The following is a 19,424-nucleotide window of genomic DNA, read 5'->3' on the forward strand; positions in this document are numbered from 1 at the left end:
ACCATGGTCCTCTCATTTCCCTGCCCCGAGGGACAGCCTCATGAGAGCAACACAGACTTCATTTACACCCCTCTTGGGGTTCCCGTAGCCCTTCATATCCTCTGTCCACATATTACATGGGTATGATAGAAGCTTGTCCATATCACAGCTTTACTTCTTCCAAAGCAGTGGGGGGTTTGAGGGAATGCTTCATCTGTGTGGTAGGTGTGTGGGTTGTGGGACTGGGAGTATGGAGTGTATTAAGAGCCATGTAAACAAATGTCAATCGGAAAGTCAGTGAAACAGTTGGAGAGAATGCAGCAGCCCCTGCAGATCTGTGGGCTGTGTTAATATTGTCAGCACTGTGGCTGATTGAGGGGAAGAAGAGATGGAGCCCAGCTTGTGGGCAGCCACCCGGATCATATTAGTGAAGAAGTGTACCCAGAATCAATTTCAACATGCTTTTACTCTCTACAACCACAGCTGGCTGACTGCTTCCATGCTCGCAAATAATGCGTGCCAAGGCAAGCATGTGGTCAATCACGATTTATGAACCAAACTAAATACTTAATAGATTCATGTCATATGATTGCATTGCATTGATTAAACACAGTCAATTAATGATTATACTTAATCTAGAAAAAAAGAACCTATAAGTGCAACCATGGTAATTCCTTGAAATTTTCCGGCTGCTGTCTCTAGGTGCGTGTATTATTCCTTCAAATGATTCAAACACTGATGGTCCACTTAACCAGATAGAGAGGCTGTCATAGCACCTTTGAGATGTATACAGTTTATAGCTTTTCAATGTAATGAATAGGTCATTATATCACTGGTTATGAGCTCAGTTGTCGAGGTGGGTAATGGATGGTGAATGGTACCACTGAGGCAAAAGCTTTACGTATAGTTGCTGTGTGTATTAGCTTGTTAGTCTATTTGCATATTTTAGTATTTGTGTGTTTGAGAGGCCTCCTTTAGAAAACAAATGAGCTGGCATGCATTCATACATTAAAAAAGACCTTTGCTCATCAGGGCTGTCGGAATTGGTCAAATATTGCATTTGAATATTCCCTCTGGCAAAACATGTAGGCTCAAACCATTCGAATATCTATTACATCCATAAGAGGTGGCGTTCTAGCCATGCTCATTTGTAGGCATATTTTCAAGATGTGCCCTCAAGTTGCAAGTGTTGAATGGCAGGCTAACTGTAGCTTACATAGCTTGCATACATCTTTATCTCAAAGTTCCACAATTTTCTGGTCTACTGATTGAATTTGAAGTATTTCCAAACTGAGCCTTTAGATTGCTTTGAGTGCACATCACTCTCTACGGCTGACTTCACGCCAGATGCCAGGTGACTTTATTTGGACAAGAGGGTGGAGCTGTGGAGGAGCAAGATGTCACTCGGATATATAGACTGTGGTGACCCCTCGCAGACAGCCTGTCTCTCAAAGCAGCCATTCCCTTAATCATGCGCATCTTTAAGCCTTAACAAAATGTAAACAGGTGACTTCTGTAAAAATTCCCCTTCTGTGCAGATGTCATGAACGGGGAAATTAGTAATTGAGGCCAAAACTGTTTTTTATACCAGGCTGTAAACATATTTATTTCTGCTTTAAAGCTGGCTTATTATCATGTGGAACTTGCGCTTGGAGACAGCCCCAAGTGGCCATTCATGGAACTGCAGTTTTTTGCATTTGGCATTCATTATTCAGCCCTGGAGATTGCTGCTTGCGTCAGTGCAGCAGCCTAGGTCTAGCCTATGCGACAACTTGTGATGCAGAAAGCCACAGCAGTGCTGTGAAATGTATGTTTAAAAAAAAAAAAAAATAAATAAAAAAAAATTTAAATATATAATTATATGCAGAATATTCAGACAGCCCTATTGCTCATCAAACAGCAGCTCCTCTGGTAATGAATCCACAGTCATTTGTTCTATTTTTTCACTGTGATGCCAATGTTGTAATATTCATTCAATAGTTTCATTGTTCAATACTCGACTTCGGTATTACTTCCTGTTTTATATGTATGTGTCTTTGTCCGGTGTGCCTGTTTGCTGGTGTGCATGAGTATTCTTGTCAGCACAGGCCATTTTTCAGTTTCCCTCTTCTGCAGAGATGTAACCATATTTTGGCTCTCTCATAGTGACAGCTTGTGGGAATGCACATTGTAATAAAGCAATTTCCTGTATGCAAATGTCCTGTTTACATGTTCCTGCTCCAGTCATTGTCACTTGACAGATCGCTTGAATATGAGGAAAGCAGCTATACAATGAAAAATGAGAATAGTAAGACTTCAATAAAAATCTATTGTGCCTATTCTCAGCTCTAGACATGCTTGAAACCGATGTCACAGAGAAGATCTTGAGTTTCACTCGGCCACACATACAAATTACAGAGAGATCAAGGCCACTATTCACGACGGCTGCTTAACAGCTTGCTGATAGAGGAGGCAGTGGAGAAGCTTCTCCTTGATATAATGAGGAAGACTGATAGAAAGTGGAGGGATGAGGTAATGGCTCAGTGACATGGGAACAAGGAGAGTTGTAAGTGAGAATGAGTGAGGAGGAGAGGGAGCGAGAATATGGGGGATCGACGTGACAGAGGGTTATTAAAAGCGGTAGCATGTTGCAGGAGACAGAATGGTCTCAGGCCTCTGTGTGATGCAGTCAGCGCTGCCGCAAGATCTACCTGACTGTCTGTCTCTAGCAGTGAGGATGATGGGATGTTCAGAAAGCGTACGAGCACACCTGCAGAGCTAATTCACAGCCTCTGATTCACTACTGCCACTCTGCGCAGGCTAAATGCACGTCTTTTCACACTACGGGGTTATGCATTCCCTACATGGTGCAATCATACCAATCAGCATTTCTTTCTTTAAAGCACACCTACTGTTAAACTCATCTACGTGTTCCAGCCTGATGGAAAAAATATACGAATTCCCTCCCTTACCTTAGCGTCTAGTCTACGATCACAGCACCAGTAATTATGTTATCTTTGAATCATCCTCATGGAACATCTTAAACGAGCTGTTGTTTTCATAGAGAGAGGACGGTAAAAGCTTTGAATGAACACATGAGGTGAAAGACTCGAGCAGGTGTAGGCGAACATGTGTAAAAAAAACAAACCCCACGTCAACCTCACTCCAAACTATGACCCTCAGTGGGAATGTCACACTTATTTAGCCACTTGATCTATAATGGAATTAATATCCTCTCCAGCCCACACATGCACACAGAGCAGTGATAAAGGTGGCTCTGACCCTAGAGGTCAGAGGGCACATGACAGGTGAGACACTGTGATGAGGAAAAGCACTCGGGCTGGCATCATGGTGCGTGCTGTGGTAGCCTTCTGGAACGACCCCACATTTAATCAAAGGCTGACCTCTGCCTCCCTCATTAGCAACTCACTGCATGATGGTAAACAATAGTTTTTAAAGAGTTATCCTCTAATAATGTGGCTCTCCAGAACTTTTCTGATTTCCCTTTGCGGCACACACAGAGCCTGTTGTTTTGTCTCCACTCTGTTCCCAGTCGTGGATAGAGATATAGGGCATTTATCCGCTGACAGCACTTGTAAATGGTGAGAGTGATAACTGGAGAACAACAGCTCCAGATTCTCATCTCAGAGCACTAATATGATGAGACGGGTGCTGGGTGCACAGGGGCAGGCATTATAATTAAGGTCTCTCCCCAGAATGTAATCTTTCAGGGTAGAGCCTGGGCGGGGAGTGGGACAGATGACGGGGAGCGCAGGGGGAACAAAACACTCTCCATCTGGGAGCAGCGAGATGAAGGCCTGAGAGCTGGTATTCCGTTGGGGAGGTGGGGAGGGAAAAGTGAGGTAAATGGGAGGTAATGCTAGGCTGGTGAAGCCAGCCAGCCTCCTTCAGCTCCCCAGCTATTAAACTCAATTCTCCGTGGAGCCCCCATCAGAGCTGGTGACTGCTCCCAGCCCCCCTAGAAAAGATGATGGCGTGAAAGGGGGGAGGGAATTGAGAGAGAGAGACAGAAAAGAAAGAAGGAGTAGGAGATAATGGATGTTTGTTTATTTCACATATAGAATTGAGGAGCAGTAACCAAGGACGATCAGCAGTTGCTATGCATCCCTGAATTTTTTAGCTCTTGCAGGAGACATTCACTGCTGCGGACCGTTATTACAGTCAATCAAATCTGACATTAAGTCTCATCAAAATATCAACAATTATGTAAAGTATCAGCTTGCTGGTTTGTTGACAAGAAGTCTAACTATTCTAATCCTATTAAGGCAATCCATAAAGAACCTGACGCTTGTTTTACCAACTGACAGCATTAATTCTAACTGTTAATCTCTGAAAATGGCTTTGCAGGAGAATTGACTGTGTTTGCATTTGAAGGTGTCACCTAAGCCTGACAGGTCCTCATACTACTTCCAGAAACAACATATCTCTAGCTGCAAATGTTTTCTAGGATAAACAATGTGGCAAAGCTGCCTGGGTTTGTGAAGATGGTCAGTTAGGTAGGTGGTGACATCACATATCACACAAAAGCATATAAATCATTCATCTATCCATTAGTTCAACTCAAAACAGCAATAGGTAACACATGTAATGATATGGTATTACTGATATGCAGTCTATTCAACTGGAGGTAGAGACACATACCTGGAAATATGACAGACATTTTCTTCTTGTAGATGGCAAAATCAGTCTCGAGGAAGACACAGAAAATGACCCGTGTGATCTGTGCAGGAAGAAAAAGAGATAGAAGAGTAAAAGTGTTATTGGAAAAAAGTCTCTCTCTGGTGAATAACATGACGGGAAAACTAACTGGACAGGTTTAGATCTGGTGATTGTCCACACCAGCCGGCTACAATTCGCCATTCAGAAATCTAATTAGTTACCCTCCCTATAGAGACCACACAAACTAGACCCTTTGAGACAGCTTTTTAGAGAATATTACAGCACATTACATCAGAATAAGTATTATTGAATGGGTGCATTGTTTGAGCAGAGCACTGTGCTTTAGTATCAAACAAAGTGCAATGACAGGAAACTGCAATTTTAAAGATGAGCAATGGAAAATACTTTTACCTAAATTGAACACGTCAAGAGATAATGGCAAATAAAGTGTTTAATTCTCCTACATAGGATCATAAAGACAATTAAATGCTGAAAAGAAAAAGTGCATTTAATGCTGAAACATCAAAAAGACCACCTGTAAATCTGAAAACCTTTCACAGACATTGACTTATGTTCTGTTTCGGTGTCATAAAAAACAATACAGACAATTTTTTTTGTTAAATTGGATAGCTCAAGAAGATGGGAACTACCACTGGCCAATCATTTCTTCCCCTTACCCTGGGTCTCTTATTTTTATAGCTGTGCAGTTGTGTAAGAGAAAGTTATGTCAGCTCTCAAACATTCAAGTGTTCAACAACATCGACAGTAATGAGTTATATGTTGATCATAGGCAGATGCAGAGGTGACTGCTTCACTTTTTGTAAACAATGCCGAAAAGACATCTATGCACTGTATACAGCGGCTGCCATGACAACGCAAGTCCTCTACAGTATGTTTGTGAAAAAAAGGTCTAGAAAACTTTGTAAAGGTGAAACCCGTTTTATTTCAGAGGCTCTGAGCACAACATAACCTCAATAGCTCAGTGGGTGTTGATGATCAATGCCAGTCACTTCTCTGTTTCCTCACTGCCTACTCACATTTCAAACTTTCTAATCACTCAGGACGACCTGACTTTCTGTATTTGCTCCCGCTGCTCCCTAACCACCAAACTACCAACTGTGCTCTGAATCATTTGTGCATTCTTTGAAATCTGCAGCTTTACACTCCAAACACTGTTGCACAACGCTGGCTTTAATTTTTTGGTAAAGATAACCAACCTGTGCACAAAATAAGCTTTTAAGTTTGCTGTTGATGCAGCATAGCAAAGGCTGCCATGAGATGATGATAAAGAGCTGAGTTATGTTGATAACTCATTACACCTTCAGTGCACCTGCACTGGCTACAATTCAAATGCAGGATTAAGGTTCTTTTATTTGTTTTAAAGCCATATGTAGGCTGGCACCCCAGTACATTGCTGAATGTCTCTGCCCCTACTCCAACTCCCGACCTCTTGGATCCTCAGATCAGTGTCTTTTAACTGTCTCATTAACGAGGCTGGTGAGTATGGGAGATCGTGCATTTGTGGTAGATGCTCCAAAGCTTTGCAATAGCCTGCCACTCTCAATCAAATGGTTCCTCTCCATTGGCACTTTTAAGACAAAGCTTAAGACGAACATATTTTCAATGGCCTTTGGTTGTTCACTGTGGTTTTAATATTTTAGTATTTTACAATCTTTTTTACGTATGTAATTGTTCTTACTGGTGTTATTCTGTTTTATATTTGTGTACATGTGATACTGCTATATATTTGTGTCATCCTTTTAATTTGTACAGCACTTTGGTGCTTTTAATGTGTTATATATGTTGTATTATGCATTATAGACTTTCAATGTAATGAGTCCCTGGGACTCACAGGTCGTCATTTGAGTGGGTCCCCAATAAATGCTTTGTCTTTTGATTTGCCAAATTACAATGTTACACTAGTTTGTGATTTTATATATTTATAATTGTGGTCATATTTATGTATGAGGAATATATATATGTGTATGGAAATAAAATCCCAAACCTGTAACCTTAAGTTATAAATCATTATACAAATGTCACATCTTGTGTACATTTTTAGACATGCCTATTCTCTTTTGTTCTGGGAAGAGTGTTACATTTCCCTTTTACAGGATCTGGTCTAACACAAGATGGTATGAAAATGGCAGCTGCTTGTGAAAATATTTTTTCAACAGGGCACATCCCCTGGACAGTAAAGCAACATCGGGTCATCATCAGCATGAGTTTGATTGTTGATTGATTGAGAATTAAGTTTGTTTGCTGCAACAAGAGCGTTAAGTCTTTGTAAGTATGAGATCTCAGTTGCTTTTGTTTTTTGACAGCAAAATGTATTGTCTTTATTTATGATTTTAACAGAAATTTGTTCTTTACAATATAGCATTATCAGGGAAAAAACATAGTGTGCCTCCCCTGGAAACGCTGATAATGAGTAATAGTTGCAGATTTTAATGCGTCAGAGATGGACGTGTACTTAGCAACATTACTGCAGCTGCCATCAGCATCTCCACAGGGGACAGATTAGAAAAGAGAGAAGTTCCTTTCTATTTGATGAACAGAGTAAACAATAATATTTAAAAAAAAAAAAAAAAAAGTAGAAACAAGCTAACTGTCTCTTAGACTTGCCAAGGAGTTTATAATGACAAATTGTTACATATTATTTAACTGCCAGCATATTTGAATTATTTTACTTCTATTTGTTGGCTCAGTAGAAATCTGATAACCATTTTGTTTTTCACCCTCGGGGCCAAAATCATTCAAGTATTCAATTTAGTATTAAAGGGATTTCTTTTCCGAAATGCACAAGAGGATGATTAAGTTGGAGAGCATCATCGTCTCTGGTACTTTCAGTCCTCCAGACATATGCCAAATAAGTACATGTAAATAATATATAAATATGCAACTTATTAAATCAACAATGTGACATTTAGCAAACCATACAGAAAGCATTCATGAGTGTGTGATTTTGTTTAATTCTGTGTGTTATAATTCATAGTGTAGACAAGGGGACTATGGATGGTTCATAAACTATCCACTAAACCTATCCACTGGCTATGTACACTTTCTGTATTGTAATATTGTGTCTAAAATGAGTCATACGCAGAGCCTTTGAAAGATTGCAGAGAAAGAGGTCACCTCTTTCACTTTCAGTCTTCTCCGGTGGAGTCTTAGATATGCAGGCATCAGTCACAGTCACAGAGATGCATTACACACCGCGGCAGCAGATAATCGCTTGACTGAATAATGGCAATTTTACACAACAGCCATAATGGTGGCTACTCGCCCCCCATCCTCCTCCATGCAGGATAGTGATGTTATGGGGGAATAAAAGGAACTGACCAGCTTTACCCCCATTCCTGACCCTGCCCAACACAAGGATCTGATTCAAAGAGGCACCCTTCTGGTGTTCACACAGACATATAACTATTAATAGTTTATGATCTGCGCTTTGGAGTAAATGTTAGGAGCTGCATCCAGGATGGATAACGTTTTATTTTGCTGGATGTTTTGTGAGGGGAGGAGGGCTTTGTTCATAAAATGTAGACTCACTCTCTCAACCCCTCAACCCTGACAGAATATGAAAGAAAGCTTTAAGTCTCCTTTGAAGTTGTGGGCTCGCTGACAAACAGATTGTGAGAAAAGTGATAATACGCCAAGATAGTGCATACCACTGGGAGCTGGAAGGCCACAGGACAGCATCTCCCCAGGAATTTCCATTACTCTTTTATGGAGCTCCATTCTAAAACTGACTACCCACTGTGAAACAGGATGAATCATGAATTCATGCTTTGGAACACACAGAAATACCGGTTTGCACGCACACACACAGAAACGGACACCATCAATGTTGAGTCCACTTCTCCTATGTTGCATTTGATGTGATAAAGGAAAGGATAAATATTACTTGGAGTTAACAACTTGTGCTAAAAACAAAAACCAAACGGATAATCTTAGTATCCATGTCATGTAGCCTCTTCTCTCTGGCTCCTTCTCCTTCTCCTCCGTCAATCTTTTTGTGTAGTTTTTGTTAGAGCATGTTCACATTCTGCACGAGGCTTGGGCAACTCCTTTTATTCCACAGATCAGAAACACATCATATGGTCTTTGACAGATATCAGCCAGACCAGGATGCCAAATAAAAACCAGAAATTCAAGTGTAGAACATTGATATTCTGTCTGTATCCAAACAAACACTGCTGGCCAAGGCTTCATAACGGTGAAAAATGAATCAAATACAACACAGAAGGTGATCTGTGATATTTTCTTTGTAAAACTAAATTCTAACAGTCTGTACTTAAAAGAGCTTGTTCTTTCAAAGTCAACCAGCAACGGCTTATCTCTTGCATGCACACTTACAGTACTGTATAGCCATAGACGAAGAATCTATGAGGAGTTGGAGAGCAATTTTCTGAATCACAGTCTGAACCAAAATCACACACACCAGACGTTTTTAATCATGTGCAATGTAAAATACACCGTTTCTTCACTGTCATGTGGATTAGTGATGACACACAAACTCACTGCTTTATATTGATGATTACACATACAAGAGAAAAGATGATACACAGAATGGCATTATACTGTATGAGTGTAATCATATAGATGAGCACCATAGGATATAAAAGCACACTCTTTTGGCCAATTAGGGTGAAAGTGAGCATGATTTAAATAGCACTGCAGAATAGAAAATGCTATTGAATACTTCATTTAAGATTTTAGATTCAGGAAAAGACGCTCAATATTTTGGTCTGAGGCTGCGAGGTGTGTGTATGACTGTGTCTGAGTGTGTTGAGCGTGCACCCCGCAGCCGCCAAGGTTGAAAAAGTTAATGGAAGACTAATTAGAAAGCTGGGATCACTGCATGCAAGCCTGCCTAGTCATTACTCATCCCTGATTGGAGGGCCTTTGCCAAAGGGTGAGCACAATATGATTGGGTCCCCTGGTTGCATATGGGAGGGATGGTCGTCTTGACAGAAATGTGTTCTGCACAATAAGGTGCAAGACGGTGTAGTTGGCATGACCTGTCGCTCTTTGAGACTCAGCCAACTTGTGAAAGAAGGACTTTTGACAACGACTGAACAGATGCTTTAAAATAGTTTTGCTGTTGTTAAACATGGACCCCTGTACCTTTAATTCATCATGCAGTTTTTGGATTCTTCATTCACTGCAGGCATGCGAGAAAAATGTTTTCTTTATGAATTCAATGTAACACAGGGTGAGTAGTTGATATGTAGATGGTCATTTGTGGGGTGAAGTATTTGTTTACGTACAAATGAAATTAATATTTTGAAATATGTCCAATTAATTAGTTTATCCTCGATGAGTCCTAGAAAATATGTGATAGTCTGAAAGCTGTTGAGTCACTCTGAAAGTTTCTGTTACACTGTAAAGACATTAATTAATGGTGCAGACATTATTTGTCAACACCAGTGCTGTGCTGTGGAATATTTAATAAGTAAGGTTAAAGATCTTATTTCAATTATATGATTTAAACACTCTGCAGAACAAATTCATCCAGCCTAATCAATTCAAAACCAATGCCTCTTAGCTGTAATTGGGTTGTGAATATATTATGAGACTAATTAAAATGATAATGCCAGGGGTGCAACCTCCTACGACTTTGCAGCTCATTTTCATGGCATGTGAAAAGCAGAAAAACAAGATCTGGGAGTGGCTAGCTCTGTCAGTTTGTGGCAGATGCATGTGCCACAGAGTTAATGAGTAGCATGACACAATATGAACGTGTCCTTTACCCACATTTCTTGTTTCATGAAATACTGTATGTGATTTTTAATTTGCATGTATCTGTGGCTCATCATTCTGGCGCATGGCTCACCAGGTGCCCCAGACTCCTATTGGCTGGCTGACAGATGAGCTGTCATAGCTGGCCACCCATGCCCATAATTACATTGGGGGCACTGCCAGCAGAATCTGACGTGCAGGCACAACGCACGCACTTTTGCTACTTGCATTTCCTTCTTGATTCTGTCACAAACAATAATAGGGACAGGTTGCCCTAGCATGTCTGCTCCAGCTGGAGCCCAAACCCAAGGGAGATCTGTGTCTCTGTGTCCTGCACTGCCTCGTTACCGAGGCACCAGCTCATGCAGGATCCCGAATGGTTGCATCCAGATGGACAAAAAGCGACAGTAGACTGATATACAAAATTAACACTGTCTCTATTTATTCATTTGCTTTCTTGCTTATGACCAAGGTCATGCTGAGTAAACACCAGCATGTACTGGGTGGAGGGGAACCTGTGCAGGTCACCAATCCATCACAAAATATGGGCATAATGAACTGTATGTATCATAAAGTCCCACATACACACCGTAAATACATTTTGTGTTTGTTTTGTTTAAGATGTATTCATCTCTGACATGACACATGACATACGAGTGTTGCACATGTGATCATACGCTGATAGTACATTGCCATTGTTCGAGACAGATTGAATAATTCCAGCGAATTATTCCAGAGCCAGAAATATCTCCCCATAAAACACAGCCTTCTATCTGCATCATCAAAGCCATAATCAGTGAGTGCCCGTCTCCTTTGTTGTCGGCAGCGCTGGGTTGGATAGAGGGTTCACTTTGAGGCAGGTGGACCATATCCAGGCCCTATTACTGATGTAATTACACACACCTGCGTCCCCCTCACCACTAGTACACACAGCCTGCATCTTGGAAAAACTCTGCTCAGGTCTGACAGGCATCCATAGTCAGAGCTGTGTAAACACTCAAACACACATAAACATTCCCAGATCCTTCGTGATCATGACAGCACAACCACCCAGTCCACGTTCTGCTGCTTAAAACCCGCTCGCCACTGTGACATCCCTCTTGTTCACTGCCTTTACCAGCAGTAGGGATTATGTCGGTGGCAGAGCTGACAGCTGCAGCCAAGGCACTGGCACCGGCTACTCGGGTGAAGCTGTGAGCAGCTCCTCCATTTGACTTTGATTGACCCTGTCTGCCGGGAGAGCTGCAGCTCCACCTGCAGCAAGCTGGTGAATTATCATTTCAAAGAAGTGCCCAGAAAAGGTTATCCCTTTGAACAAAACGCCTCCATCCATACATCAAAGGAGAGGCCTGACATTGGGCTTTGAGAAGGCATGGTTACGACCAAAGCCTGGAAGAAAGTGCTGAGCTCAAATTCTTACTTTCTGAAGCCGGTCGACATTAGATGCTCACTATATCACGATAAGGGCAATAGGATAGTCAATGGAGTCAGCTTAATATTGCTAAACACACCACAGATTTTGGTAAATGCTTATGTACACAATTATGCATGAGTGCTCAGCACAGTGTGACTAAGTAGAAGTGATAACAATCTGGTAAGCTGCCTGGTTATTTCATCAGTGTAAAACATCACCATGCTGCTTCTAAGGCCGTACAGCAGTGCAGAATATAAAACATTCTGACAGGAAAATGCTGTCTTGCTAGATTCGGAAAAACCCGTAAGATAATATATCAGCAATTTGTATGTTAATTCAACAAATGCTGCGTGTGCCTCACATTTTTTACACATTAGAGCTGAACAAATAGTTCCTGCTACTGTATTATTCAGGCTTCATTGCTACATGGTACTGTAGACAAAAATTGGAGTACAGCATGCTTGAGGCATCTAGCATTTTAGCTCACATTCTCAAAAATTGTTCTCTCAAAGTGAAAGAGACAGCATTTGACTTTCACAGGCTTTGAGCTGTTCCTGCCAGCTCCCGCTGCCAGCAGCAGAAGCACTGTGCTATCTGATTTAAAAAAAAAAAAGCCAGACACAATTTCAGCAGGAAAAACTCACAATTCATTCCTTCTATTTCATTTCATATTATTTTCATATTTAATCTGTCTGAAAGAAGACGGCAAGCTTTATGGATTTTAAATTCTCCAGTAAATTTTGCCAATAAGAGCACCAAACACAGTGGCTGATAATATTCTGAAGTGGCTGTTTTACCTCCGTGAGCCTGTTCCAGCAGAGTAAAGTAAAATGTCAATAACCTCCCACGGGAACAGTAACTGACATTACCTGACTGCAACTAAATGTTTAGTAGTACATAACCAATGACAGTAATAGAAATCCTTCCCCATCAACAAGAGGACTTGTAAGTACCTCAGAGGAGCTCTAAGGGAAATGTCAGTACCACCAGTGCCTCCAGAGGTTTGAGGTCCCGGACTAACAGCATCTTTTTGGCATGTGACCAATGGCGCAACAGCCTCCACTGATAAATGTGTCAATTGATATGGATGGTCAAATAATTATAATGATGGAATACTTGTGTTGAGTCTACAGGGAGTGGTGTGAGTGTGAAGGAGAAGGATTGGGCCATTTTCTCATCATAAAGATGAGAGGTGGTGCAGCTGCGGACGAGGTCAGAGGGGAATGATGAAGGAAAGACTAATATGAGGGCTGTATCTATGATCCATGGCTGCATTGGTAATGATCTGACCTCTGGACAGCCACTGGCCTATAACAACCTTTGCTGATGAGGCACAGTGTGTGTGTGTGTGTGTGTGTGTGTGTGTGTGTGTGTAACGGTGGAGTTAGGGTTCCTGTGATAACACCTTGTTCAACTGTATACCGTCCAAATGTCATACTGGTCTTAAAAACGGAAATATAGTATTTTCTCTCTCGCTTTACGTAGATAAATGTTATGGTGTGTTTTCTTACCCTTAAGAGAACTAACGACATGACCAAATAGATCTACCTGAGTTACGCTATTGTCGGCTTGTTGATATCTTCAAACGGCAGACATGAAACAGTCATCTGCCTCTGGTTAAAGGTATAGTGGAGTTTGCAACAAACACAGTTTTCTTACATTTCTTGCTAAAATGCACTGCTTGTCTCCCTAAGGTGATAAACATATGCAATGCATTTCCTACCTCATAAAACCTTTGTTTGAGTGTCCTTTTTCTGCTGTTTTATCCTTTCATTGCTAGCTTTTACAGCCCACCAACTGTCAAAGGAATAGTCTGCATCTTTTGAAGTGGGGTGGTATGAGGTACTTATCCATAGTCAGTGTATTACATACAGTAGATGGTGATCAGCACGTGCCCAGTTTGAAGAAGAAGGCAAGTGTACCGACATGGAACATGGAAGCTAAGTAATGAACTGCCGTGGACAGGGGCAGCAGCAAAATGTATGCCACCCAAAAAACAACAAAAAAAAATCAATAATAGCTTAAGCGTATGCTATATTGAGAATATTTTCACTGCTTTACCTTGCAACGGACAGCCTTTTTTGACAGGAAAGCCATTTACGGATCCACTTCCCCATATCTACTCTAGTCAATGCAACCGGACTCCATTGACAAAAACAGTAATTTAAACTCACTGGAGCTGCTGGACATCTGCTGCCTCAAACAGTTAGTTTGTGTTACTGTTCAACTAAGGTGAATCCTAACTAACTCTTTTAAGCTCCGAAGTCATACAGTAATACAAGCAAAATAACTGATTGAGACAGCGATAGACCAGCAACTCCTGTGTTCAGCAAGCTAAAATTCCTGTTTTTCTTAATGGAGTCTGGTTTTGAAGAGAACAGGGATAACAGCTTCAGCTCCCTGTCAGAAATCGCTGTCCATTGGCGAGGTAAAGTGGTGAAAGTATTCTAAATATAGTGTACACTTAGACTGATATTGATTTTTTATGTGGTACTTTTTTTAGGTGGCTAAAATATGTTTTGCTGTTGCCCCCATCCACAGCAGTACATTGCTTAGCTTCTGTGTCGGTACTCCTGCCTGCTTCTCTAAACTATAGGTGTGCCGTTTGCCATCTACAGTAGGTAATACACTTATTATGGATAACCCATAGTTTACCCCACTTCAAAAGATCCAAACTACCCCTTTAAGATCCATAACACCCCTCTGCATTTGGTTGGAATGTAAGCATGTCTCCTGGTGCTTATGGTCTGTATGTGTATCCTGATGCACTTGCTGGTAAAATTTGAGATACAAGCAAATGGGGACCACCTCGCCATAACATTGCGCCACTTGGCACATATACTTTAAGTCGGGAACAAAGTGCAATTACTCAGGAACTGAAAAAGTCTAGAAACTTATATTTATTGTGTATCTCCAAGATAAATTCTAATTATTTCACAAGTGGTGTATGCTGTTGCCTCACATTGTTTTGCAGTCTTCCTCTGCATGAATCCCTCCCTCCCGTTAAGCTCCTTTAAAGCAATGACTAGCCTCTGGCACCTTTGCTGTGCTCCCAATTCCCATATTGACCACCAATAGGCAGTATTACATGTCAAGTTGAAGGATTGGTGCTTCGTGCGGATGTGTCAGGCTCTGTGTCTGCTCATCTGCTCTCCAGGATCACGCAGGGGATATCCTGCTTGGTTGTCAGATCCACTCATATTTTCATTTTTCCTGTTTCTATTTAGTCAATACCTGCTCAGTCTCTGGGCGGAGGCCAATAAGAGCCAAGTCAGCTCTCTCTGAGGGAGGCTGGTGTGTGCAGCCAGGTACATCCTCTACGCTGAACCCGTTACGCCCAGCTCATGTTGATGAAGTTATTACACAATGTGTGTTTTCTTGTCAGATGAAAACAGTTTTCACACAAGAAGGGCAAAGCCTTTTAGGTCCAGCAGGAGAGACAGAACAGGGAGAGCACTGCTTTAGACAAATGAAATCCACTGATGTGCACTGAGGAAAATAAAACAATACAAATGTCTCCCTTCTATTTCTCAGATAAATCATTTTTGATGTTTCCCTCTAGTGTATGCAGGACTTGGAGCAGTCAATGCGTGTCTCTGTGTGCTCGTTTGGCACGTCCGGCTTCTCCTTTTCAGCTGCATGTTTGCCCTGTCTGGTCCTGACTGGTTCTAAGAGGGTTTCCTGGGAGGAAATATGTGGTGTGATCCAGCCAGGTCCTCCCCAGTTTGAATGTTACACAAAAGCTGCCAGACGAATGGGAATCCAATCACAGTTCCCCATGGCAAAATTGCCTGAACTGCAGACAGGCCCGGATCTGGAGAGGCACCAGTGACCTGTAATTTATCTAACAAACAAGTCCATGTTTCTTCTGCAAAAACGAATGTGCTACGGCTGCTAGCAAGAAAGCTGTGTCTTTCGTTGTGAGCATTCTTATTAATAAAGCCTTGTAACCCAGTCAGTACTTGAACGTGATAACGCATATGAGTGAGAGAGAGTGTGTGGGCTGTGCTATCCCCTCGCTACATGGAAATGCTAATAACTTTGTCAGCTCTCTGAGGTTTAACCCACATGTGGTGGGTTTTTTTTTTTTGTTTGTTTTTTTCTCCTGTCAAGGGTAATGCCAAAAGGTCAGGAGGAACACTTATTAGAAAGTACTCTGCTTCACATATACACTTCTAGCTAAAGCTATTGCCCCTTTGTTACTTTTATAACAGAGCCCATACAAGATGCCAACACAATTCTAGGCAGAAATATTAATACTTTTTCCTTTTCTTCCAGCTGCATTAGAGCTGGCACCAAACCCGTCGAAGAAAAGGTTCATTAAAGCCTTTTTTGCTATTATATCCAAACAGCACAATCAGCTGAGCAGTACTCATTATTTCATTTCAAGTTTAGAGATGGACTATTTTATTCTGTCTACCATTTTTCACCCGTATAGAGACACACTCAGAGTCTAAATCTCCTCATTAAATTATGAAAACCATTCTGTGGACACTAAAATGAATAGTTAGTGGAGGTTTTAGGTATCTATAGGTATCTTGCGAGGTATTAAAAGGATAAAGAAATACCCCCAAAATTAAAGCAGAGGGCTATGTGAACACGTGTTACGACAAAAAAGGTGATCCTTTTCACATTAAAATGCCACGATAGCCACTGTGAGGTTCGAACAGATTTACACACTGCTGAACAGAACAGAGGATGAGTGTAATGGCAGGAAATAAAAAACAGAAAAGCTGATCCTGAGAGCGATACCATATGGCTGTGTGGGCGACATCAAACAGGGAAGTGAGCCTCAAAGCAGAGGTGCTGTTTGACATAACTTACAAAGTGGAATTAAGATCTGATCTGGACTTTGTCAGGTGTGTCAGGCAAATTTACAACCCCACGTTCAATGTGAATTGTAGAGGGTGTCGGGGCTATTTATTTACAGTGACAGACTGGCAGAAGGTAAAATGCTTTTTGAGGGGCCAGTGGATTGGGATTTCCATGGAAGTAGAGGAAACAGTTGAACATTACAAGACACATAAATCATGAATAAGTAGAGACAACATAGCAGAACATTTGCTGGAAACTAATGCATGTTACAGTATCACTATTTGGTGTTAATGTTGAGATAGAAATACAATACAAAAACAATATCAAGAGCCACAGTAGACAGGCACAGATGTCGTAACTGGGTGGTAAATAAGTTCTCACACAGAGTACCCAAATCAGAGTCTTTGAAAGCAGTGATTAAGATAAAATTGTCTGGTTTTGGTTTCCTCTGTGTTGCTGTAACTGGCAGCAGTCGGCTGATAGGAGGTGCCTGAAGGTGTTTGCTCTGGAGATGGGAGGCTGATTAGATATTGTAAATGCAAGTGGCTCACAAGGTTTATAGCAGGTTCATCAACTAAAAGAGAGTCAAACCATGGAGATTTGTCTAAATCGGTGTCACCCACTGGAGTCTTTGCTTCTTTTTTTCTTTTTTGATGACAAACAGCTGTGTAACAGCAGATCTAGTCGCTCAAAGGCCCAGTTACAGTTATATTATCATGACACAATGGATACCTTTACAGCTGGCCTTAACACGCACATCTCACATCTGGATATCTGGGGCCAGATGCATAAAACTCTGTGTAGACTAAACTTGTGTGTACCTGCACAGACAGAAATATACCTTTGCTTTTAAAATCATTTTTATAAAGTGGTACATAAATATGATTTTGTTTTATGAATCCCAATCATTGTAGAGCTGGGCGCATGTGCATGAGCCTCATTTCCACAGTTAGCAATAAACTGATGTAGACACGCCTTTAAACAAATTGCATATCAATATTTGTGCCAGCTCCACCACTCATTAGACCTGTTAATGAGAAATACAGCAACGAAAGTGCAATTACACGGACTGTGTCGCATCAATGTGGTTCTCCCAACAGCTGTCATTTCACATGGCTGTGGCTACTTGTAGCGACCATACAACTAACTCATCACATTTCTGCAAACCATCACTGCGGTAAAATCTCAGTCATCATTATTATTAAACCTCAGAGGAATAATCAGTGATTCTTTCATGGTGCTGTTACTGAAACAGACTTTACAAAGTGCTTCACAATTAAGGATAAAATTACACGATCATTAAAGGGGAGATGACGCTCAAATGTAAGTAAAAAGAACTAGAGACCATTTAGCGATGGGATCACTCCAGCTGTGAAACAGCAATCTGACTCAAAACAAATGTGTACCAGGGGCGTAAAGGCTGTGTGTGTGTGTGTGTGTGTGTGTGTGTGTGTGTGACACTAAGGTGTGACAAAATCTGTCAACAGACAGATAGAAAGACATATAACCATCTTCAAAATACTCACAAGTGCTTCTGTGGTAGTTCCTGCTACAATTGGTGTCACTAGGACCACATTTTGCCATGATGACACATACATCAACACACACACACACACACACACACACACACACAAGCCCCTTTTACACTGCCTGATTTTCGGCGAATGTTGAGCCGTTTTGCAGGCAAGCTCCTCATTGCCATTTTAACCACAGCTACCTCAGCTAAAACCGTGTGCATGTGTGGTCTGAACAAGGCTGTGTGTGAGGTGCACACATTCCTACTGCACATTCCCCCTTTATAAATACCAGTGTATATGCAGGAAAAGGCATTTGCATGGTTTAAGTGCATACAAATCATTTATACATCTGACCCCAGAACTCCATTTACAGTAAATCTAAAATAAATATTTTACCCCAGCATACACACTAAAAGCAGATATATATTTTTCTTCACAAAGGACATATTACTGAAAGCAGATTTCCTCTAATAATAGTTCGTCCTTATGTCCTTTTGGCTTTTTCACTATTGACATATATCCCCATGATCTTTGTGTGACAATATTGCTGTCCACACTTCCTACTGTAGCTCCTGCTTGATTTCTAAATGAAAGCATACTTGTGTTTACTGTATGTTAGTGCTATTAAATGTCATTTGGACATTCTTGTCATATTTAGTTGGGTGTTAATGCACCCAAATGTGTCACTGGCAGCCTCTAGATCAACCTTCATCTCATTCACAATCGGATTTACTGCGTCTCTGCTTTATTCAAAAATAATCTGATTACCCTTTTTGGTGTTGATGTTAGGTGCAACGTGGATCAAAAATCATGTACAGGAAAGATCTTGTAAATCAGGATTAGGGTTTGTAGTGGGAGGATGAAGGTTTCTAATTAGCTAAGCCCTGCAATGCGAGCAGTTTTGTTATATGCTGAGAGAAGCTCCAAACTAGTTATAAAAGCCCACAGAACTCAACAGCTTTGGGTGTGATGGAACTAATGGGAACAAAACACATCTCACTGAACAGAGTGAACTGAAAGAGTTTAAAACAAAAACTTAATGTGAAGAAAGTCTCTAATAATAAGCTGGGAACAACTCTGTGAGGAAGCCAAATAAAGGCAAGATGTTGTCATCATCTTTGGTCGAGCACAGTCAGTCATGATCAGTGCAGCAGGGGGAAGGGGGAGAAAGGTAATTCTCCACAGTCTCCCCGATTTGCATGATTTCTCTCAGAGAGACTGTAATATATCTATATTAGTGTCAGTGTCCTTATGTGTGTTTGCCGTGCTGCACCTCAGGGTAAAGCCCTATACTACAG

The 19,424-nt window shown here is 41.2% G+C and overlaps 1 protein-coding gene across 2 annotated transcripts in view; it reads right to left on the reverse strand.

Moving 5' to 3' along the window:
- The window catches only part of macrod2 (mono-ADP ribosylhydrolase 2), a 467,780-nt gene that overhangs the window by 42,176 nt on the left and 406,180 nt on the right, over positions 1 to 19,424 (reverse strand). For both annotated transcript variants that reach the window (XM_049600013.1, XM_049600012.1), the window contains exon 9: positions 4,621 to 4,699. In XM_049600013.1, the coding sequence (XP_049455970.1) occupies positions 4,621 to 4,699 (79 nt within the window). The remainder of the gene's footprint in view (positions 1 to 4,620; positions 4,700 to 19,424) is intronic.

Source organism: Epinephelus fuscoguttatus, linkage group LG16 (assembly GCF_011397635.1).
Source record: "Epinephelus fuscoguttatus linkage group LG16, E.fuscoguttatus.final_Chr_v1".
NCBI classification, from domain to species: Eukaryota; Metazoa; Chordata; class Actinopteri; order Perciformes; family Serranidae; genus Epinephelus; species Epinephelus fuscoguttatus.